Source organism: Choristoneura fumiferana, chromosome 30 (genome assembly GCF_025370935.1).
Source record: "Choristoneura fumiferana chromosome 30, NRCan_CFum_1, whole genome shotgun sequence".
NCBI classification, from domain to species: domain Eukaryota; kingdom Metazoa; phylum Arthropoda; class Insecta; order Lepidoptera; family Tortricidae; genus Choristoneura; species Choristoneura fumiferana.
Window position 1 is genome coordinate 4214901 of NC_133501.1, and position 25854 is coordinate 4240754.

Sequence of the window (25854 nt, forward strand, 5' to 3'; positions counted from 1 at the left end):
AAAAATATCTGAACACGCACTTATGCAATTGACGATACGGTCGTGTTTTGATATTTTTGAGCACATATAGATACGATGTTTATTATGGAGCTACCTTCTTTAGGAAACTTGCTTGTTACTAAATGTGAAAATACCATGGGGCCAGTTTCACCACTAATAAGTACCTAAGGACGTGGGCGACCGAGCTTCACTGGCTAAACCAGAACACGTTAATAAATGTGCAGGTTTCCCAACGATGCTGCGAGTGCAGCGGTATTTTACAGAATGTGGACGTCTCAGAATAGGTTAATGAAGTAAATAAATAATTAAGTGAATTATGGTGGTTTTATTTTATTCTTAAATACCTAAGTGAATTACAGACAGTCGAAGACAAATATCTTTACGCTTTACTACCTAGTCGCTGTTACTTCGTGTTTGAACTATTGTATAAAACTGTCAGAAGGCACTTGAAAGATATTTGACCCCGACTGTACATAATAATCGTGTTACCATGAAACAGGCATGTTAAACGTATGTTAACCTTTTCGACGCCAACGAGTCATACGCACCGCAGGTTCCACGCCAACGACCTATAAAAAATAACGACTTATACGACTTGCGTCCATTACTTTAATGCAAAAGCAATCTTCGTTCAATGAGGGCTATCGCGTATGAATTTGCCGCTAGAGGCGCTAGTGTAGCGTGAGGTCTCCGAAATGTCAAATCTCATAGTTTTTGGGTGAGCTACGCGGGTTTATTTATAATTAGAATAATCTTGTGAATATTTTGCAATACCTGAAATTAATTATGGCAATTAGTTTTGTCTTTCGGAAACTTTTGTCCTCACTTTTTTTCCGAACAAAACGGGACTACGCAACACTTGTTGCTCGATATTTTTATGGTACGGTATGTATGAAGTTGAGTTGTGCAAATAAGCAGATGTTAAAAATTAAAAAGTCTTTATTCATAAGAGGCACAGCCTTAAATCTAACAAAATACATTTCATAAACAAAACAATTATTACTTCGTCCATAAATCATAAATTCATGCAAAACAAAACGCTTAACTTGCTAACAAATTAAAGTATTCCCTGTTTTACAAAGATATAAAAGTATAGCAAAAGTATTGTATTGTAATACTCTTTATTGTACATAAAAACATGAAAATAACAAAACACAGGATAATAAAATGTACAAAGGCGACCTAATAACCCTAAAAAAGTAAAAGCAAGTTAAAAGTACGCTGATAAGCACAAACAAGTATCTCAAAGTTTGTCATTTGTGTTTTGTTTCTTTTCCTTTGTATAATAAAGAGTTTACATACATAACTAGACAGTTAACAACATTTTCATCTTTATCGCTATATGTCACGTGACCAGATTTGACACTGGAATGTGACTGGAACTTGAAACGAGCGTCGAGCGATTTTATGTGGCCGCGTCTCAGGTGGGGCCACATGCAAGTCGCTCGACGCTCGGTCCGGCGTCAAATCTGGTCACGTGGCATACAGCGATAAAGCTGAAAACTAGAGATGTGCCGATTGTGACTTTGGCCGACTAGCCGATTAGTCGGTTGTAAAGAAGGCCGGATAGTCGGCGCATTTTGCTGACTATTCGCCGACTATGATAGTGGCCGGATAGTCGGCACATCTCTAATAGATTTCAGTGAAAATGTTGAGCTTTATCACTGTAAAAAACACTTCTCGTTCAGAATGAGCATAAAATGTTATGTATAAGTTAATTAATGTAATTAATTTTAAAATTGCCACGCCCCAACAGGGCATCATTTTTTATATTTTTTTGTAAAAGGTGTTGCAATCAATAAACACTAAATACAGAATGAAGCCACGTGACCAGATTTATCGCTGCAAATGAGCGACGAGCGACTGCATGTGGCCGCACCTTTAGGCGATTAAAAAACTATGTCCACACAAGAGCGAAAAAGACGTCCATCGGCTCGGCCGACGCGAAACGTTTACCGACGGGAAGACGTCTTTTTCGCTCTTATTGCGTGGACATAAAGCGTTTTTTGGTCGGCTAAAGCCGATTCCGCGTCGGCAGATGTGGAGAAAGAGACCCTAATAGTACAACTGCGGCGGTGTGAGTGAGTAGGTGAATGTGTAAAAAAGTAAAGAAAGTATAGGAATCGGGGTTGGTACAGACGCGCGTGTAAAGGTGAGTCGACACGCCTGCCGTTCTACGTGGAGCGATCGGGCTACAAAGATTTTTTTTTAAAATTTAAATCAGCAGAATTTGTACTTAAAACAAATGAGACTAGAATGCAGTATTTTTTTTAGTTTCCGCATACGAGGGGTTAATTGACTCCTCTCACCCTGAGAGGACGCCTGCGCCCAGCAGTGGGACGTATTTAAGGCTGGGATGATGATACGATGTTGAATTGTTGTAGGGGCGTTCAAGTAATACGTAACACCAAAATTACCATTTTTATTTAAGTTTTTTAGCTTAGTGACGTAACGCGTCTTTGAACCCCCCCTCCCGCCCCTGTAACGCATCGTAACGCTTTACAAGACCCCCGCTCCCCCCTAATTGCGTTACGTAACACTTTAACGCTCCCTGTTGTATTAAACAATACAACAACGAGGTAAAAACCTTGTAATTTTCTCTCTGTGTACCTGTTTTCTGTATCGCTTACTATTTTTGGGTTACAATACGGTATTTGACTATTTTGTAAATGTTTTATAAATTAAAACTACACAATGCCCGTTATCGAATAGAAAATCAATTTTTAAGCTACCTATACAAATAACAAAGTTATAAAGGTTTGAAATTCAAGATTAGACAGAGAAAGACATACTGGCATGTGACGTCACACGCCAGTACCGCCATACTTGATGCATAGAGAAAAGCGTTTGAGAAGGAGACAGGTATATAGATTTTTCAAAAAATCACTATAAATCCAATTTTCAACCGATTTAAATTGTCTCTTCGCTAAACACTATCTGTTTATCTATATTTTCATAATAATATTAAGATATGGCAAAATCAGGAGTTGTCAAATACCGTATAGTCATTGTATTGTATTGATGATGTTGAATTATCTGATAATGTACCCGTTTTATGTAGCAACACAGTGTCACACACACATACTCAGCATTTAAAACAAACTTAAAAATTATAACGGCGAAGTACCAATACCTCTTACCTAAATGACCTATGACATTCGACTGAGGACTTTAGCACCCCCAGCAAAACCTAAGTTGCATGTTAAAGATTTATCAGTTAGGAGGTAATGGTACTTCATCGTCAATATGTAGTGTGCAAGCAAAACCGCAGGCAAAGTGCAGGCAAGTCACGTGATCCGGCAAGCATCACCCTCTCCGGGTAGTTTCTGCTTGTTCGTCTGTGCGGAATCTTCTGCCTGGAATTAAAAAAAAAGTTAAATTGGCTCACAGGAAATGGTCCTATAACTACCTAATACACCGTGAACCAGCTGCTTTAGCCAGGCTTAGTCTGTATTGTACAAAAAAAATGAAGTAAACATAGTTGACAAATTAAACTAATATATTAGCGGTATTCTTATATAAGATCCTGGGACCCGTCAGAAGACACGATGGCACCTGGATGATCCGCAAGAATGCAGAGATTGAGGAGCTGGTGGCCGAGCCTTATATAATCGGCGAACTTAAATCTCACAGGTTTCGGTGGCTCGGCCACTTGGCCTGATGCTGTGGAGGCGGATCTGCGACAGCTTCAAGCCGGCAATTGGCGTTTCGGAGGCCAACACTCATTTTGGGTCACTGAGCCAAACTAGTTAGTTATTTATAGGCTACTTTTTATCCCGATATTCCCACGGGATAGGGATCAAATCTCGAAACAACAACCGCTGGGCTTAGAGTCATGAAATTTGACCATGATTGTTTTTAATGTAACGTCAATGAAAACCACGTTAGCGCACATCAAAGCGTTCAAACGTTTGCGAAGCATGTCTGGCAGGTTGCGTCAATATGTTTTCAAAGCTTTGCAATTAGCCCCCTTATTCATAAAAAATCCTTAATTGAGGTTTGATCGGTCTGTTACTTAGCAGACTGATTAAGCTTGTTAGACGGTTGTCAAGAAGTATGATTCATAAACGCTTGCTAGCAGACTGCTAGTTGTTGAGCTGCTGATAGACGGATTAGACGCGTTATGTTGGCAATCTTGACAAATCGAAGACAAAATGACCTCATCGATAATTTAAAAAAAAATATTGACAGCAGTGACAGCAAATTAGCAGAAAAAAAAGCGAGATGTTTGTTTTCCCGCCATTTCCGATCCGCATGTTTAGGTTTAAGTGCAAAAAGCCGTAATTATGTTAATCATCCTAATTTTGTTTTTTTCATATTTATTGTTTGTAAAGTAGCAGTAATTTTAGAGGATTTTTAAATACAAATTCCTGAAAATAAATTTCCTGTTTTTTTTAAATATTTGCGTAACTTCACCATTCACTAAAAATATCTTCGGTATGGTTTTTTGCTCTTGTCAAAGTCAGCTGTTCAAACTTGTGGCGGCCATTTTGTGACTTAGCAGGGAGATAAAGGAGGGTCTACGGTCCTCTAACTTTAGCAGAGCCTTGATCGACTGATTAGCGCTAACAGACGTTTATGAATCACGTTTTTTAGCATCGGGCCTTCAAGGAGCCTTCAAGGAGGCTCTAACTTTTTATGAATAAGGGGGTAAGTCTTTAAAGAAGTGTGCAAATCTTTGAAGCTGTCTGGCGCCAGCATCAACATATTGAGTGCTTTTGCATGGGTGTTGTCTCACCACGCTGTCTGTGTCCAAGTAAGGCACGCCCTGTATCCCGAATAGCTTTTTGAGTCTCGACCTCACTGGACTGCGGGAGGCCTTGTCTTTGGTCTCTTTCGCGCGGCCAGGGCGCGGATCGGATGGAGTCTTCTGTTGGCATGAGAATTATCAATGACTTTTTGTTGGAAATATTTTACACTTTCGCTGAACAATACAATACAAATATTATTTTCACTTCTCATGCTCGTAAAGTTCGTGCTTATGCTGGATCTAGGCGACATAAAACGACTTTTTATGCTCTAGTGCATAAAGTAAAATCTTCGTCTAAGACAAAGGTAATCAGTGTCAACAGCCACAAACAAAAAAGTTTCTAGATATTTTTTTAATAATTTTTAATTTATATAAAACAAAAAAAATATAATTATATAATAATGCATGAACAATAAAAGGTACTTATAGGTACCTATAGTAAGTGAACATTGCTTCCACTGCTTGCACTGGCATTGAAGTGAAAAGCAGAGTGTAAAACTCGAGCATTAAACCCATTTTCCCCTCGACGTGTCTATCCACCCTCGGCCATCGGGTCGGGTGGCTACATGCACGTCTCGGGTAAAATGGCTTATTTTGTGCTCTTGTTGTACAATCTACTATTACACACACAGCACAAAACATTTATATGGACAAAATGCAGGGTAGACAATAGGCGATTTTATCTCTTCCTGACAACCATTTGCTGAACGTTGTAGTAAAAATATATATACAGTGTTAAAAAATAAGTCGGGCCCTGGAGGGAAACTAGCTTAAGGGGACCCCATGCCCCAATGACCTTCGATCTGAATTCTCTAACAAACATTTGGTACAGTCAAGGGCAAAGATATCGACACGGCCAAAGTTACAAAAATATGTATACACGACTTTATGCACTTGACATTAAGGCCGTGTATACATATTTTTGCAACTTTGGCCGTGTCGATATCTTTGCCCTTGACTGTACCATTAAAAATAAATATGATCGTAAAATCTAACAATAACTTTAATTTATTATCAATTTGCTGAACTTAAATAATTATTTAAGTGACAAATTGTTCGAAATGAACAGTAAGTACTAGGTAATGTTAATTAAAGAACTCGTGTACTAAATAGGTATTCTTCATGGATATCTTGTACGACAGACGAGAGTAAGACCAAATGTTATAACGAGTGTTTGTTTTTTTAATTTAAGTTTGTTCGAGTCCCGGGCGAGGCAAGCGAGTTATAATAAATTATTTTTATTGTTATTTATTTTACTACACCTGTACGCCTAAAGCTCTTTTATGCTGTGGCGACGGCTTACCTCAGCGGGCGCTCCGTCGCACGCGCAGCCGCCCGCGGAGCCGTGTGCGCACGCGCACGCCGCACTAGCCGGGGTCTCCACGACCCCTGATGTACCTGCAGATAGTTTATTCAAATAATCAACAAAAACAACCGGTCAAGTGCGAGTCGGACTCGCGCACGAAGGGTTCCGTACCATTATCTATACAACATTAGACAATTTAGACATTAGCAAAAAAAAACAAGTTTGTTGTATGGGAGCCCCCCCTTAAATATGTATTTTAATTTTATTATTTATTTTTAAAATGATTATACAAGTAAAGATTCTGTGAATATTTCAAACGTCCACCTGTTGCCGTTATTAATATCAAGCAAAAGGCATATCAATCACGCTTGTTGTATGCATTTATTGTATTGATTGTACTGTGGGGACTGTAACTAGGTGAGAGCTTAGGTACTGGGGATCAACGCGCGTGACTTTAAACTTAGTTCAAAATAAACAACTTCTTCAATCATTTGGATTTATTTCAGAGCTTAAAAATACATTTACATAGCATAGCACCAGCCACTCAGGCTATCGGGAGCAATCTGCGCTCCGGCATGTATACCGCTGTCAATCTGTTTTTAAAGTTATATTCTAGAAACACAATATACACAACTACTCACAACTAGGTTAGTCTAACCTGCCAGGTGGTCAGTTGCACAGGCAATGTCACGCGTCTTTCGTAGCTAGGATAATTTTTTACTGAAAAGGCGCCGTACCTTTTTTGTTACGGGGTTTTTTTGGGCGGCGAAGTCCCATCCTTGATTTGAAAATTTTGAAATATATAAACCTATTTATGATTGTAATAACATAGACTAGAGTTTTATGAAAAGGATGTGACTAGTCTTTAGCAAAGACCCTTTTCTGTCTGTAATGTCCCCGTCAGGTAGGGCCGTAGATAAGGTCCCCACCTCTGTGAGGAAGGAGGGATATGTAGGAACTAGGCTGTATTCCGCTGGCAGGTGGTAAAACTGACCACCTGGCAGGTTAGACTAACCTAGTTGTGAGTAGTTGTGTATATTGTGTTTCTAGAATATAACTTTAAAACAGATTGACAGCGGTATACATGCCGGAGCGCAGATTGCTCCCGATAGCCTGAGTGGCTGGTGCTATGCTATGTAAATGTATTTTTAAGCTCTGAAATAAATCCAAATGATTGAAGAAGTTGTTTATTTTGAACTAAGTTTAAAGTCACGCGCGTTGATCCCCAGTACCTAAGCTCTCACCTAGTTACAGTCCCCACAGTACCTACTAATAGTCTAAATTTAATTAATTAATTAATTTGTGACATTAATATCATTTTGCTTATTGACTTAGAATTGTAGGTATTTAATTTGAACCTATGTTTCTTGAAATAAATGAATTATTATTGAAAATACAAACTGAAATATAGATGCACAGAAAAACCAGAAAAATAAGACCAGCACTGGGAATCGAACCCAGGTCCTCGGCATTCCGTGCCGCGTGCTATACCGCTACACCACTGCTGGACAACGGTACAGACACGAATTTCCCCTTCTAAATTCGAGTTCGATTCCCAGTGCTGGTCTTATTTTTCTGGTTTTTCTGTGCATCTATATTTCAGTTTGTATTTTCAATTTAGGTTTTTACGGGATGACCGTAAAAGTAAAAATTTGGAATTGAAATAAAAAATACAAAAAGGTTCCAAAAAAACAATCTTAATTATTATTATTATTTTCTTTATTTCTTTTTCATTCTTAGCATTAGGTTTTTATAACAGTTATAAAAAGTAAAATACAGAAAAGTACATACAATATAAAAAATATTATAAAAACCTAACCTAGTTTGCCGCCGGTAACGGGGTAGGGCCCAAGCTACCGGTGGTCAGGGCCGCAGAGTGAGGAACCTCCGGACGATGCGTGCCGTGTCCAGAAGTACCGCCTTCTGTATCTGGCCCTTGATCCAGCCATCTAGCGAGAGTCTCTTGAGATGTGTCTGTCTCTCTCTCTTTATTATTATTATTATGAGAGACCCCCTTTAATATTTATTTTATTCCGTTTTTAGATATTTAATAAAGGTATCGTAAGTGATAGCCTAATTATTCACGTATTCCGATTACAACACACAGACAGACATGGCAAGACAGACGGACATCTGTTTTTTGTATTTGTTGTTATAGCGGCGATAGTAATACATAATCTGTGATAATTTCAAGTATTTAACTATTACGACTCAAGAGATAGAGCACTGTGACAGACGGACGGACGGACAGACAGACACGAGAGGCTCAGTAATAGGTTTCCATTGGCACCCTTTGGGTACGGAACGGAGTTTTGGTTAAAATAAAATGTAACGAAAAAAAAAACAATAACGAATTTCCATTTCTCATACAACATACAAAACTTAAAATTAATGTGATTTTACTCTGTTACATTGAATATGAACGAAAACTAATTATAAAGTTTTTTAGTTTCAGTGTGTCGTTTGTAAATTAGAACGAAACTACTTTTGTACTGGCGACTCTTAAGAAATGTCTAAAAATTTTCAAAATTGGCGTGGCGTACTTCATGTATGTCTTTACAGTAGTTTATGCGTGAAAAATCTTACCGAAATCATAGCTGTTGCCGCCTTCCTCCTTGCCGCAGCAATTGTACTGCCTCCTGGGGGGAGGCGCAACCGTCCCCACGGCAGGTGGCGTTGCGGGGGAACGTAGTAGCTGCTTTATCTCTTCTGCCCGCTCCATGTACCTATAACATAATAATGGTTAGGTATCAATAACAGTACTATAGACAAATATCATGGGACACTTGACACCAATTGACCTAGTCCCAAACTAAGCAAAGCTTGTACTATGGATACTAGGCAACGCATAAGCAGATAGATAAATAGATACTTAAATACATACACACTTTCCTTTGCCTGCCTGTAACTCCGTATGATTGTCCCTGCCACTCATTGCAATTCAGCATACCCTAAGAGTTGGTGCATCGCTGCAGAGGAGTGACTGGCAAACAATCTAGCACTGGACCACAGCTGACACCACCTAATTTAGAGGGTAGCTCCGTACGGCTACAACTCTCACGGCTCAGGCGGCTCCTTTACGCCCCAGTCTTGACACTTCGCCCTGACGGCCTTAACTTCCGGAGCTCTGCACATCCTTCCTGGCTCGTCCAAGACCCTGATCGTTCCGGCGTGGAACACTGTCCAGGCTGCTCGTCCTGCCGCCCGAAGGCCCCTTTTGACCTCGGCGCCGACGACCACTCAGCTGGACCAGGCCCCCTGCTGTGGCCAGTAGCCCTCTTCGCTCCGGGTTCTTCTCTCCGACTCCAGGGAAGTGCAGGCCAGGGAGACCGTATAATCAGAACCGACCTCTCGTAAAATCTATTGAACCTACTACCTGAGATTCTTGTTATACTTTTTATTTTTTGTCATACTAGGCCTGTTATTTTTGTGTTCAATTTTTAATTAAAAATTGTTAAAACGTCTTATTGTTTTACTCAAAGAGTAATCTACTAGGCCTCCTTTAAGGTCAAACCTCCCCTCAAGAGGCCTGCCCTTGACAATAGATAAATACATATTAAACATCCAAGACCCGAAGCAAATATTAGTATTATTCATATAAATATCTGCCGGCTCTGCAAGCTTCGTAGTCAGGTTCTCTAGGCACTCGGCCATCTGTTCGCCAATACAATAACTCTTGTGTGTGTGGCATCGCCGTGGGACGCCCTGTAGATAGATTAAAGGCATTTTTAGTTTTTCATACCTGGTAAGTTTAGCCCTAAGCGCCTGCCGCCGCATAGCATCGCTCTCGCAGTGGACGACGGGCACTAGATACCGCAGACTGGCGCAGTACGCGCCGAAAGCTTCTTCCAGGCAACCTGCGCTGTCCAGCTCTACGGCTTGCTTTATTAAGGTCACTGCCTGCAGGGGAATATAGGTTACTAGTGTGAAAAAAATATAGAATAAACTTTCTCAAAATATATTATGACATTTAATTATATTTCAATAAATAGTTATGCATTCCCGCCTTTTTCATTTAAAAAAACTGCAGGAGTATTTTCCATCGAAAACACCACCAGCTCGAAAACACCACACCATTTGAATTTTGAATTTTGAACATTTCCATGGCCGTTTTTACATTTTAAAAAGGTTGAGTGAAGTGTATATGTGTGCGTGCACGCACACCACTGTCATGTAACGAGTGACGTATTAGTATTAAACTAGCTTTGCCTTGTGTACGCGCGTTTCATTACTGTCCGCTATCTACCCTCAGACTTCTCATTGAGACTGTGCAATGAAATTTGTATGTGACATTGTTGTCGAGTTAGCGGGCCAGCAATCTTTTTTAACTTTTTAATTTTTCGCTAACCATAAACTGTGCATTTCACCATCTGATATGTAAAGAACAATGTCAACTTTACGGCCATTTTTTAGAAAAATAATTCTTGTCTTACAACATAACTAACTATAATTAAATTTACATACAAATGAAAGATTGTCACTCGATATATTATATGTCACGTACCATCGTCACGTTGGTGCGACAGAGGCCTGGTAACACTCCAGAGCCGGTACCTCATACCTTGTCATAGTTCTCCTTGCTGGGCATATGCTCTAAATCCAGGTAAGCGTGTCGGAAGAACTCCTCGTAGCTGATCCTTTCATCTGGATCGTGCTGCAGCAGACGCGTCAGCAGGTCCTGGCAGCCCGCCGATATCGACGAGTTTGGAGGCAGCTGGAATATTAACTTAAAATTAATTGAATAATTATTTATTTCAGACAGCATCTATAAGGGTTTAATACATAAGTTATATGTATTAAAAATATTTTTTAATACAAACTTTTTTGCTGACTGTACTTTTTGTCGACTGTACGTGCAGTGTCATCCAAACTACATTTCCGGTCCAAATTTCAAGTCGATGCCATTAACCGTTGAAGAGTTCCGTCCTGCGGAGACGACGCTGGCCGGACTACCAGGATGTCACTCACTACCAGATTATTGTATTTTCACGCAATTTACATAAGTATGCCAGTAAAGTTCAAGTCAATCCGACTACTGGAAGTTAGGCGAATTTAACTTGCAATATTTGACTACAGAGAGACAGACAGACAACAGGACAGATTAAACTAAATAAAAGCTTGTAAAAAGAAAGGACTTAATAGATAGTGTTAGTGCTTATACTAAGACAGTGTTTTTCAACCTGTGGGTCGCGACCCCCTGGGGTGTCGCGAAGCCCCTATTAGTTGCTGCGAAAAATATTTGCAAAAAAAAAAAGTAAAAATATTTATAAAGAAAATTTTAACTAGTAATATTTGGCACAAAATAAAATACATGAAAAAGAAACAACGGTTACGGGGTCGCGTAATATTTCTTCACTAGCTTTTGCCCGCGGCTTCGCCCGCGTGGAATTCGATTATCGCGCGCCGTGCATTTTTCCGGGATTAAAAGTAGCCTATGTCACTCTCTGGCCCACAAACTATCTCTATGACAAAAAACACGTCGATCCGTCGCTCCGTTTCGACGTGAAAGACGGACAAACATACAAACACACACACTTTCGCATTTATAATATTAAATATGGATACTAAAGGGGTCATGAAAAAGGTTGAAAAACACTGTACATTTAACCTATATTCATATTACGTCAAATGATGAGCGTTATGGAGTATTTACCCGACTGCCCGAATGTTTTTTTAGATTGCATTATAAGAACTTGATTTACTTATATCGGGTCACATAATTTTGTATTTTTTTAAAACAAACAGGTAAAGGAGAACTCACCACTATAGGCGTGCGGTTCTGTATCTTATCTATCAGTTCTTTCAGGGTACTGGAAGAGTACGGAGCTTTTCCGAACAGACACTCGTACATAATGACACCTGTAAGCAAAGTAATTAGCATATTACGTAACTAGAGTTTACCCGTGGCTTCGCACGCGTAAACAATTCGATCTGGTTACAATTAAAAAACTGGGATTTTACATAATTTATTGAATCAGGCGTTACTTTGCGGAGGTCCATATCAATGAACTAAAATAATTTCCTTGCTCACATATTGCTTGCATATTTTGCATAAGCTTAGCTATCGTAAGGTCGCGGTGAGCAAGGAAATTATTTTAGTTCATTGGGATTTTACAAAATTCCCGTGGGAAATCCCAAAATTTATATCGTAATCTTCATTGAGGTTTTGTGTTAAGAACAACTATCCCGTGGGAATATTGGAATAAAAGTAGCCTATGTGTTATTACAGACATCCAGCTATCTACATACCAAATTTCATGAATCTAAGCCAAGCGTAATCTGGCGCGCGGCAATGAATGGGTAAAGAGCTTTACAGACTGCAACAGGATAATGAATAGATTTCCTTTTCCCTGAATGGCAACACTGGCATAGATAATAGATCGCTCGTTTTTGGCTCGAAATTCGAACTTGTGATTTTATTTTGCTTAATATACAAAATGTACACACCCAATATCAGATTTGCTCAAGTTTTTCGCAATTCCCAAGGTCAAAGAATCGAATTGCTTTAAAATACCAGAGAAATAATGCGTTGTTTGGGAGAAACGTGTCAAAATGGTGTTGTAGAGCGCCATCCTGCTCTGTCTCGTTTTTTTCCCGTTCTGGCGGTTCATTTTTATATTATAGATAATATTATTATTGAAAAGTATAGTACCTGGCTATAAAGATTGCACATCGGTCTTTGGAAAGAGACTCGGCTAATTTCGGCTTCGTAGAGCGTTGTCACACACTACTTATGTGACGTTTGTCCGTCGTTGTACAGGTGCAATAGAGCACGGACGCATTTAGATGAAAATCCATACTAATATTATAAATGCGAAAGTGTGTGTGTTCGTATGTTTGTCCGGCATGATTTTTGGCATGGGGATAGTTTATGTGCCAGAGAAGAGAATGACATAGTCTACTTTTATCCCGGAAAAAAGGAACCGCGCGAATGGAATGGAAATGGAACCGAGGGAACAGCGCGCGGTAACCGAATTCCACGCGGGCGAAGCCGCGGGCAAAAGCTAGTATATAATAAAGAGTTGTTGAAACCCCCCAAAACTTTAAATTGTACGATGGCACCTTTAGGGAAAAGACGGAACTATCCTTTTAAAACTGTGTAGGATATCTTTGTAGCGGTCCGAGGGTCACCAACGGTGCTGGCTGAAAATCAGCGCTGGGGTGTTTATTATTAACGCTTCAGCATTATGCTGAGCCAGTGTCCTATTCACAACCGCAATGACACATACTTTGCTACGTGTTGTCTATTTGTACTTAATACTATTGTTGTGTCTTGCTTGTGTTGTGAATAAATGTATTTTCTTTCTTTTCTTTTTCTAGTAGTTGCAACAGCTCTCTATAGATATCCGAAGTTTACATGTCATTAACTTGACGTAAACTGTGTGTTTAAGTCTATAAAAGTGCAGTTTATTTGATATCAAACGTCACTTAATAAATACGATGATTGATGGACGGTCGCCAGTGTTTGGAAATCGTCGTGAACAGCCAATTGTCTTTTTCCGAAGACCGATGTGCAATCTTTGTCGCTGGGTACTGTACAGTAATAGTAGTTCTTAACGCATTCACTGCCACCGACGTATATATGCGTTTCTGGAACTTCCCCCCAGTGCCGCTGTCATAATTATTCATACATTTTGAACGCACATGTGCGTCGGTGGCACCTGTGGTCAGTCAAGTCAAGTCAGGTGGCAGTGAATGCGTTAAGGTGATTTTGAACGCACATGTGCGTCGGTGGCACCTGTGGTCAGTCAAGTCAAGTCAGGTGGCAGTGAATGCGTTAAGGTGATTTTGAACGCACATGTGCGTCGGTGGCACCTGTGGTCAGTCAAGTCAAGTCAGGTGGCAGTGAATGCGTTAAGGTGATTTTGAACGCACATGTGCGTCGGTGGCACCTGTGGTCAGTCAAGTCAAGTCAGGTGGCAGTGAATGCGTTAAGGTGATTTTCTACCGGCGAGGCGAGACGAAAATTGAAATTTGTATGGCGGCGCCCGCGGCGGCTAGCGGCTGGGTCCGCGAGAATGCATACAAATTGCAAGCGAAAGTGCAGGTGGTAGGACCTTGTGCAAGGTCCGCCCGGATTGCTACCACCATCTTGCTCGCTAATCCTACCGTGAAGCAGCAGTGCTTGCACTGTTGTGTTTCGGCGTGGAGAGTAAGACAGCCGGTAAAATTACTGGCACTTGAGGTATCCCATCTTAGGCCTCTAGGTTGGCAACGCATCTGAAATACCCCTGGTGTTGCAGATGTTTATGGGCGGTGGTGATCTCTCACCATCAGGAGACCCACTTGCTCGTTTGTCATCCAGTCGAATAAAAAAAAAATCAATTCTCGTCTCGCCTCGCCGGTGGAAAATCACCATTATACTTCTGAGCAAATATTCAATCAAAAATATCTGAACACGCTTCTACGCCGTTAAAAATAGAGTCGTGCTCTCATATCGTGGTTAGAGAACCTGACTACGAATCTTGAGGTCCCGGGTTCGATTCCCGTGTCGGGGCAGACATTTGTATGAAAAATACGAATGTTTGTTCTCGGGTCTTGGGTGTTTAATATGTATTTAAGTATGTATCTATCTATATAATTATATTTATCCGTTGCTTAGTACCCATAACACAAGCTTTGCTAAGCTTACTTTGGGACTAGGTCAATTGGTGTGAATTGTCCCGTGATATTTATTTATTTATTTATTTTTGATCAAATTTTTGCTCACATGTTCACAACTAGCATGTATCAACAGCATATGCATGTATGCATGTTCCAGCATGTGTCAACAGGGGCAGACTGTAAACCAGCGCTGGCAGCTTCCGCGTAAGCGCAGTATTAGCTGAGTTTGCTCCTTTTGCCGCAGGGCAGACTACTATCTTGTATTGATTATATTGTTGTCTTGCATTGTTTGTACTGTTGGCAATTAAATATTTTCTTTCTTTCTTTCTAACTAAACATTCCTAGAAGTTCTCTAACTCTCTCTCTCTAAGGTTTTAATATAATAAAAGGACTGACCGACGCTCCACAGGTCCACACTGGCGCCGTATTCCCCCTGAAGCATCTCAGGCGCCATGTAGAGGGGGGAACCTCGCACCATGCGCAGGCGGCTCTCCGCAGACAGGATCGTCGCGAAACTGGAACGCAACATGTTCGACTTCGTATTGTGCTGTCCCACTCACGCTAATAACATTTAATAGGAGTCTGAGAGGGACAGAACGATATTTACTTCGAATTTCGGGGTAGCCTATCTGGTAGGTTATCTGTTTAGATTTGTTGTGTATGTGTATTGTATGTGTTAGTTTTATGTATTCTTGATACAGCTCTAATCTACTGTAAATTGGACCACCTGCTAAAATGTATTCCTTATTTCTGTCCATTGTAAAGGTTGCCTGGAAGAGATCGCTCTGAAGCGATAAGGCCGCCTATTGCTGCCCTTAGAAATCTCTATGTATATACTTGTGTTCTCTGTACTGTTTACTGTATTGGTGTGCAATAAAGAGTTATTGTATTGTATTGTATTGTAGCCTTCCAGGTTTACTACGAAGTTCGATTTTTGACTATAGATAATGCCGCAAGAGTTGAAGTGAACATGTTTGTTACTCAATCACGTCTAAACGGCTGAACTGATTTAGATGAAATTCGGTATACAAATAGTTTGAGTCCCCGGGAAGGACATAGGATAGTTTTCATCCCGGAAAATTGCATAGTTCCGCGGGATAGCGATAAACGAATACTACGCGGGCTAGTAATATTATAAACAAGCCTGTTACCCGCTACTCCGTCCGCGTAGAATTCTTTTATCGCTATCCCGTGGGAACTTTGCAATTTCCCGAGATAAAAATTATCCTATGCCCTCACCCGGGACTCAAACTATCTGTGTACCGAATTTCATCTTAATCGGTTCAGCGGTTTTGACGTGATGGAGTAACAAACAAACTGCTTGAAATTACAGCAACTCACCCAAAATCAGCTACTTTCAGAATGTACTTTCCATCTGAGCCCTTGTGAAGTAGTAGGTTGTGAGGTTTCAAGTCCATATGCACTACACCTGTTGATAACATACAGGGCCGGGTTTACCCATAGTACAGGTATAAAAATATAAAAGTTTGACAGGTCTGAAACTTTTTCTTTTTAAGGGGCTCCTAGACGGGCCATATTTTCACTGCAATATGTGGCCGGCAACTATTTTTGTCCCTGTCTAACATGTGAGTAAGAGAGGGACACCAATAGTTCATCATCATCATCATCATCCCAGCCTATATACGTCCCACTGCTGGGCACAGGCCTCCTCTCAGAACAAGAGGGCTTGGGCCATAGTTCCCACGCGGGCCCAGTGCGGATTGGGAACTTCACACGCACCATTGAATTGCTTCGCAGGTTTGTACAGGTTTCCTCACGATGTTTTCCTTCACCGCAAAGCTCGTGGTAAGTTTCAAATGTAATTCCGCACATGAATTTCGAAAAACTCAGAGGTGCGAGCCGGGGTTTGAACCCACGACCCTCTGTTTGAGAGGCGATAGGTCAAACCACTAGGCCACCACAGCTTTTACTAGACCACCACAGCTTTTTACCAATAGTTGCCGGCCACGAATTGCAGTGAAAATATGGCCCGTCTACGAGCCGCTTTAGACTATTACTGTCATTACTAATTTTATCATTGAAATTCGAAGGTACGCGGAACAAAACCCGAATTTAAATCATAAAACTTTTTCGTGGTTTTTTTTATTTAGAGAAAAAACCAAATGCATTCTCATTGTTAGAATTACCTTTTTCTCTTAAAAATTTCAATGCCGAAGCCAACTGTTGCAGAAAATAGAGCACCTGCAAGTAACAACAAATGTTCATTGATAAACATAAAAATCTAATTATGTTATATAGTGATTCGGTAGTCACTTTTTTAAAATTAAATTAAAGTTTAATTAAAATAAGAAAAAGGAAATCACAGGGTAACATTACTATAGGTCTGTACCTCTTATTAGTTGTCCTGTGGGCAAGATTGTACCTCACCTGTTTTTCTGGCACCCTGCCATATCTATGTATGTATTTTGACAGGTCGCCTCCACAGCAATACTCCATAATTATATAAATGTTTCTGCAAAATATTTATTTATTTACTACCCGACTGCAAGGAGTCAAATATTAATAACCCAACTCCCAAGACCAATACTAAATTTGCAAACAGGCAATTTCGCAAACTCTCGAGCCATCTACATATACAGGGTGGCCCAATTATATCGGTCAGTATGGAAAAGTCTGAAACTATATGACATACGAAAATTTCTTCTTAGGAACCATGACATCGATTTTAATAACAAGAAAAACTGCATTCATGCATTTAAAAAAAAACCTGTACTCAGCTCGGGAATCGAACCCGGCTGTTTTGAAAAAAAAAAACTTACACTACTTCTATTTAGATATCGATTGTGTACGTCTTAAGAAGTAAATGTGTCCATGAAACATTATGCCTAAAATGAATAAAATGCATTGTTTTCACATACTTTAATTTATTTTAGTAGGTGTTCGAAGTGTCCACCGTTTTTTTCAATACACTGTTCAACACGGTTAGGTAACGATCTTATTATTGCATTTTGTATCTTGACATGGTGAATAGGCGTTAAAATTGACTCAATGGCTGCTTTAAGGTCTTCAACGGTATCATAGCTTGTTTTGTATACTTCATTTTTCAAGTAACCCCACAAGAAATAATCAAGAGGCATGCATTTTATTCATTTTAGACATAATGTTTCATGGACACATTTACTTCTTAAGACGTACACAATCGATATCTAAATAGAAATAGTGTAAGTTTTTTTTTTCAAAACAACCGGGTTCGATTCCCGAGCTGAGTACAGGTTTTTTTTTAAATGCATGAATGCAGTTTTTCTTGTTATTAAAATCGATGTCATGGTTCCTAAGAAGAAATTTTCGTATGTCGTATAGTTTCAGACTTTCCCATACTGACCAATATAAATGGGCCACCCTGTATAACGCATTTAAGTATATATGGTAAACTTTATTATGAGTGTAAAACAGCTGTACCAAATTGGCTTTGGGGAAAACAATATATAATGAGACTCAGCAACTTCTTGAACGATGACAAACAATAGATATGTATGAGTATAATTGGTACTCATTATTTATTTATTTATCCTAAACCTTCACTTAGTGGAAGATGTTGACACATCTTCCAATCCCAAGGTTACACCGTAGGGCTAACTGAAAAATCCATGCAGACACACACACATACACACACGGACTTCACTTATTTTCTACTTACCTATCCAAAAGACTTAAATGTGTATTGTGTTACCTTTACTACTACTATGTGATAAGTTTTTAGATGTAAGATTTTTTATGTTATGTAATGAGCCTGGCTGACACACTGGACACCTCTGGATTACTACAAGTACCTATCACCCAAGATAAGGAAGAGCGGGACGTCCTAACACAGGCACTGTAAGCCTAAAGGGAGGTCCCGGAAACTGTCATCTATAAACCTACTTATAAAAGGAAATATATATTTTTTAATAACATGTAGATAGTAGTCCTTCGAAATATAATGCAATCTGATGAAAAAGCCGTGGTGGCCTAGTAGTTTGACCTATCGCCTCTCAAGCAGAGGGTCATGGGTTCAAACCCCGGCTCGCACTTTTTGAGTTTTTTGAAATACACCACGAGCTTTGTGGTGAAGGAAAACATCGTTAGGAAACCTGCACAAACCTGCGAAGCAATTCAATGGTGCGTGTGAAGTTCCCAATCCGCACTGGGCCCGCGTGGGAACTAAAGCCCAAGCCCTCTTGTTCTGAGAGGAGGCCTGTGCCCAGCAGTGGGACGTATAAAGGCTGGGATGGTGGATGAAATGTAATTGGAGGCATGAGTTTACAAATGAGTGAACAAGTGCATGCCTCCAACTGAATTTCATCACATTGCATTGAATCTCAAAGGCCTACAATCAACATGTTTTATGTTTGCTGTTAGTGTTTGGTCTTGTATGGATTTCTTTTGTTGAATTGTCATTACTAAGTTCCGGAAAACTCCCGGGATTCCGGAAGAGGTGGGAACCCAAGGTGAGATACATGTAAGTAAACAAAACATTATACAAACATAGAACGTACTTGTCATCCCATGTAAATTCCCGCATTTGGACAATGTGCGGGTGAGTCAGGGTCTTCAGCAGACGTATCTCGGTGACCAAGTTGTCCACGGCCGAGCCAGAGTGCTTCACCCGGGCTTTGTCTACACATTTTACAGCTACCACCGTCCGCGCTCCCACCTGGTAATAAAGTAAAAAATGTTACTGTAAATAAATAATTGTTATTTTTGATAATCAGATAGTCAAATAGTTAGAGATTCTGACACACTATACTTAAGGTTGCCCTCTTGTTCTGAGAGGAGGCCTGTGCCCAGCACTGAGACATTATAGGCTGGGATGATGATACTTAAGGTCTCGAGTTTGATTCCCTAACGGTTGTAATCTTGGGTTTTCAATATGTATTTATTTGAAGTACCAAATTGTCCCGTTATTTTTATTTATATATTTTAATGATATTGTAAACAAACCAAAATTCATGTACCCAGTCATGGACCCAAAAAAGTTGTTGGTTATGCAACAGGTTGAATTATGTAGTTTTTAAAAGGCAGGGGAGGGGCCCATAGCCACTACCATCATCTTTGACCCATATATGTAGCACTGCATAAACTTCTTTTATCTAATATTTTAACAAGTATAACTTTCCTTCAGAGTTAATCTTAACAGCTTCATTACTTTAAATAAATGTTAGTATTAAGCAAATTAGGATTATCAACACTTTCCTTATTTCGATTCCTTGAAACTTGACTAAGCCACTGAGTCACAAAGATATTTTTTTTTTCAAAGATGAATTAAGCTTTAATTTAATATCTTGTATAATAAATACCATGTTAAAGCTTTAATGATGTTTAAATTGTTGACAAAGATAATTTGCAGCAGGTCTATTACTTACAATCAAAAAGTTGAAATTTAGTAAGTTTCTGGGAATGTATCAGTTTAAAACCCTACTCAACATACCAGTGAGACTAGTATAGTCTAAACTTATTACAGTTCATCAAACTTTAATGATTAAGAGTTTTAAAATACAAATTAGGTCTATTTACTTTTGTAAATACAGCGATACAAAGAGGCAATTTTATTACTTACTTTCGTGTACCCTTTGTAGACGGTTGAGTAACTACCAGTACCCAGTTTTTCAGTAACAACGTAACCTTCTATCTTTGGAAAAGACATTTTATCGAATTTTCAGCGTTTCAGTGTGAAATTTTTGCATTTTTCAAGTAAGACAACAAGTTTTTGATTGATTTTGATTTGACTTTCAGTCAGACAGACAGAACGTCACTTTTGACATTAGCCTTAGGTGCTGCCAAAAAATTAAATCGTCTGCAAATGGGGTAAAAACTTCGTTTGCTACATACATTTTTGCAATAAAATTAATCTGCTATTTTTTAAAAATTATTTCTAGTAATTTATGATTTATGAAGATAGATTGTCAATGAACTAAAAGAATTTCTTTGCTCACCCGCGACCTTATGATAGCTAAGTTTATGCGAGATATGCGTGTTTAGTGACAGATTGTCAGTTAAAAATTATGAGAGTTGGCATTTTTTAGATGTAACAAAGCGCCATCTATGATTGAGAGCTATTAACAATTTTTATTTTTTGGAGAATAATACCATTATTAATAGAATACTAACTAATGTATTTTTCCTACCGTAACAAAAAATATTAACATTTAACATATAGATTATTCTCACTGTGTGGACCTAGTTTTTTAGGAAATCTATTTTATTTTCTTTAAAGGCTTCAATTTCCGGTGAAAGTGTTTATGCTGTCTGCAGACATAGCACTCAAGGAGAATTGTATTTTAGCTATAAAAATCATCGAAACATTATTTTTATTTTAGACTACGAGTATCTTTATCCTTTTGATATATTTATCTTACTCCATGCTTTATCCCTTGACTTCGCTCCTGCTAAAGAATAATAAAATTGCCAAGCTCTATCCCGTAGGAATGAGGGCTATCGCGAATGAATTCGCCACTAGAGGCGCTAGTGTAGCGTGAGGTCTCCGAAATGTCAAATCTCATAGTTTTTGGGTGAGCTACGCGGGTTTATTTATAATTAGAATAATTTTGTGAATATTTTGCAATATCTGAAATTAATTATGGCAAATATGCGTTCCGGGGCAATGAATGTCTGTGTTTTGAGACAGTTTGGCTTTCGGAAACCTTTGTCCTCCCTTTTTTCCGAACAAAACTACTATGCAACAACTAACTAACTACTATCCGAACTATGCAACACTGTGGCATGCTCGATATTTTTATGGTACGGTTTTAAGGTGTATTAAATATGATTTTAATCTAAACTTGTTTTCGTAATAACAGACTTTGAAAGCCATACTTAAAAACCTCACGCAACAGTGCGCCATCTAGTGAGACAAAAAACGATAGCCCTCATTATGTAAAATCGATTCTTAGTAAAGTAGGTACACTAAGAATCGATATTCTAGGAGCATTAAAGTCGTTATCGAAGGTTCACGTTCAAACCTCATTCCCGTGAATGCTATTCTATTTCTTCTGCATATTAATGACATGCTTCAAAATCGTGACATTCATTGCTATTCAGATGACAGTACTGGGGATGCACGGTACTCTGGCTGGGCTAATAGTTCTCGGCGCTTTGTCGATGAGTGCCAAACTAAGCTTGTATTCGAAGTTGAGTCGTCTCTTGAAGAGGTCTCGGAATGGGGTAGAACTAATGTAATCAACTTCAACCCCTCAAAGACACAAGTTTGTGTGTTTACCGCTAAAAAGGCCCCTTTTGTTTTGTCACCTTGCTTTGAGAGCACTCACTAAGGTCATCAAACCCAGCATCGAGATCCTTGGCGTTGATATGACGAGTGATGTTCAATTTCGTGGTCATCTGGAGGAGAAGGCTAAATCGGCTTCCAAGAAGCTTGGGGTGCTTTTTTTGCTGGGGCAGATATTTGTATGAATAATACGAATGTTTGTACTCCGGTCTTGGATGCTTTATATGCAGCTTTGCTTAGTTTGGGACTAGGTCAATTGGTGTCAATGATATTTAGTATTTTATTTATAGGTGCGGCCGCACTTGGAATACTGTTCTCATCTCTGGGCAGGGACACCCAAATACCTTCTCCTTCCATTTAACCGCATTCAACGTAGGGCAGCTCAACTTGTTGGTGACTTGATTTCAGATCGTCCGGATTCCCTATATAGATGCGAAGGAACGTAGGTTCTCTTTAGTGTATTTTATAGGCTTTACCGTGGTGAGCGCTCCGAATTATTTGAACTGCTACCTGCTGCGAAATTCCACTTTCGCATCTACCGCCGAAAGTCTAAATTTCATCGACCTCATCTTGATCTACCACTGTGCATTTCCTTCGACACTTCCTGCCACGTCCAGTGAAACTAGGAATCAACTTCTGTCAGCAGCGTTCCCAGACAACTATGACATCGGGGCTTTTAAGAAAAGGGCTTATACTTTCTTAAAAGGCCGGCAATGGACCAATGACTCTCCTTGAGTAGTTGGTACTCATGGGCAGTGGTGATCAGATAATAATAAAACAAGCCATATTTTTCGTTTAATTTACACAAACTTGAAAAGTTTCTTTATGAATTCTTTAATAAAATATTTGTTCCTGCTACGCTGCTGCAATACAGTAGGTACTTACCAGATTTTAAATAAAAAAAAAACACACACACAAACATCACGCCTGTATTCCCAAATGGGGTAGGCAGAGCACACGAAACGATACTGCTTCGGAGCCACTTTTAGCAACTTGAGGTTTAGAGTTTGACAAAAACGGTACAATAGTGACAGGTTGCTAGCCTGTCGCCTCTTACGACATCCACGGAAGAAATGGAGAGGTAATTCTAACCCGACACCACACGGGTCAAATAAAAAAAAATACTCAATTTAATCACATGCAGAAAATAAAAATAAAATGCAGGTATTCCCATCTGCATGCGAATTGCGACGAAGCTCAGTAACGTAGAAAATCCCGAATTGTAGGGGAATTCCAGGCGCACGCTGCGGGAGAGTTAAGTGGGCTCAGCGGACAGTGTTATCCATACAGTGGTTTCAAATATTTTTAAATACAATAGAATAAAATATCTCTTTATGAATTCTAATCTCTGGATCCAAATAGTTCTCTGGAAGAGATCGCTTTTAAGTGATAAGCAGGGGTCGGACAAAAAGTGCCGATGACGTCAAACCACTTATAGGATGATTTCAAATAGTATTTTTGATTTTCATAAACAATTTCATTTATCAACCTCTTTATTAAACGATATGAAATTTATTTTATTCACTGAATTCCATTGATTTATTTACGATTATTTTGTTACTTCATTAATGCTACTACTACATGCAAATGTTACGGAAGTTGATAAATAACATACTAGAACATTCTTGGTGTTCACACATAAAACATCATCTTGTGTGCAAGATTACGTCATTTTTACGCCATCCGCACTTTTGTCTGACCCCTGGTGATAAGACACCTATTGTCTACCCTGCATTTTGTGTCAGTTGGTATACAATTTTTGCACTAATTCATGGTGTGTAATAAAGGCGATAAAATGTTTTTACGCCTAAATTGTCGCTAATGTGATTGTAAAACATTCCCTATATTTAGTTATAATTATCTGAGAATCTAAGGCTTGGTGACGTGACATACAAGTTCCCTAATTCAGGTATCGGAGTTTCAGAGTACGCCACATAGTTCCTTCCTACGCCTACCAGGGCCTACGAAGTGCAAAATCGAACTTCGTATCTTGCGTCCCGCTGTCGCTTATATCATTTAATACGAGAGTGAGAGGAACGGTACGATACGAATTTTCTATTTTCGAATTTCGTAGTATCCCCTCTGAATAATGTGTGATGAATAAATTTGCATGATTGCGTATAATTTGTGGTGGATTTTTTTTTATTACGTCGAAGGCTGAAACAGCTCTCAGTAACTTTCTGCATATAATTGGACTGGACAGTCTCCGCTCATTTTCTTCACACATTGTTTAAAAAATTAAAATGCGATGAGATGATCAAACTAAGACTAAAGAAAGAAAACATTATTTATAGATCTGTGATCTGAAATAAATTATTTTTATTTTATTTATTTATTCATAACAAAAAGACGCCTTGTATATTTAAAAAAAATAACAGCGAACATAGAAACACAAAGTTCTCTTTCTTTTTAAGATTCTTGGCTATAAGATATGCGTGTTAAGTTTATGGTGAGATTAACTTTTGTGGAACTGCTGCGAAGCTTTCGACTGTGTCGTGGCTTAGTCGCGTTGCATTAGCACAACCATTTAGTTTTAGTCGTTCTGCGTAAAATCTTTGTATCTCTTCACAACACAATTGCTCTTCGAAAGAAAAGGAAGCAAGATAATTTGTTAACGAATAAAAATGCAACAGCTAAGACTCCAGGTGGGGTTTTGAGCAGGAGCAATAATTAACTAAGGCAATACAATTTAAAACATATAGAAGTAAAACTTACGTTAAATTTAACTTACGACAATAATAAAATAGATATTGTTGATTCCACGACTTTTCTGGGAATAACGCTTGATGAAAATTGTAACTGGAAAAATCAGTGATGTTCTGTGCACGAGAATAAATCGCTTTGTGTTTGCACTTTACCGTTGAGAAAGATTTCTTCTTTGCAGACAGCGCTTAACGCTTATACATGGCTTATGTCTCATCCGTTTTGCGTTACGGTATCAATAAATCTGGGGCAACTCAGTCGAAATCAACAGACTGTTCATAGCGCAAAAAAAATGCATAAGGGCGTTGTGTGGCATTGGCAGAAGGGAATTTGTAGGCCAATGTTTAAAAAGCTTAAAATTCTTCCTCTTCCATGCATTTATATTGCTGAGAGTCACTTTTTGTAAAAAATAATATTGAACACTTTACTGAGTATCAGATGTCAATCCCCAGCTAGGAGCAATCGAAGAAATAAACTACTAGTTACAAGAAATAGACTGGCTCTTTGCCGCAACAACGTGTACAGCATGGCGATCAAAATTTTTTAATAAACTACCGCCTGCCTTATTAGAGTTGCCAATGCGAAAATTTAAATCATTTTTATTAAATTGGCTTATGGCTTACAATTTTTATAGCCTCAATGAGTTTTTTAATTTAAGGGAATAGTTTTGATTACATACGACATTTTTTTATTTTAATTCTATTGTGACAATTCTTATGATATTGATTTGATTTATAATGATAATTTTGTTTTCGATTGTGTATGACATTTTGCAGTTTTGATATTTGATCTTAATTAATTTTGTAACCTAGATTTAAGTCAAATTTTTGCATGCCTACTGTTAGAGGGCAGCTAGCACTATTGACACTTTTATAAGTTAATACCTTATAAGAAATTCCAACATCGTATTTATCCACATAGTGCTAAAGCAAAAATAATAAATATTTCATTTCATTTCATTTCATTTCATTTCATTTCATTAAAACAGATCGTACTCGTCAAAACTGAACGATGTCAGTTCAGCGGCAATAAAGAATAATTCGTTTTCCTTATTTTTATTCTTCTTTAAAGCATTCACCTGACTTCCATGGTGCCACCGACGCACGTGTGCGTTCAAATTGAATAATTATGACAGCGGCACTGGACGAAGTTCGAAAACTCAATGTGCATCGGTGGCAGTGAATGCGTAAAAAATATTAGAAGAAGCAATGTAAGCGGTCACAGCGAAGGCGTTGGTCTGCACGCCCAATACAATGCTGAGCTGGGACG

General features: G+C 38.9%; 1 protein-coding gene across 1 annotated transcript; it reads right to left on the minus strand.

The window, feature by feature from the left end:
* Positions 1-2214: 2214 nt before the first annotated feature.
* Positions 2215-20388, minus strand: Aduk (unc-51 like kinase 3 homolog Aduk). The gene is made up of 13 exons (XM_074110542.1): positions 20218-20388; positions 19157-19314; positions 17049-17133; positions 16808-16862; positions 16002-16089; positions 15057-15175; positions 11818-11915; positions 10618-10770; positions 9799-9956; positions 8643-8782; positions 6054-6148; positions 4739-4870; positions 2215-3356 (listed from the first exon to the last, which is right to left on the minus strand). Exons 1-13 carry the CDS (start codon positions 20302-20304, stop codon positions 3288-3290), a joined length of 1437 nt encoding a protein of 478 aa, XP_073966643.1. The 5' UTR covers positions 20305-20388; the 3' UTR covers positions 2215-3287.
* Between the last annotated feature and the right edge of the window lie 5466 nt (positions 20389-25854).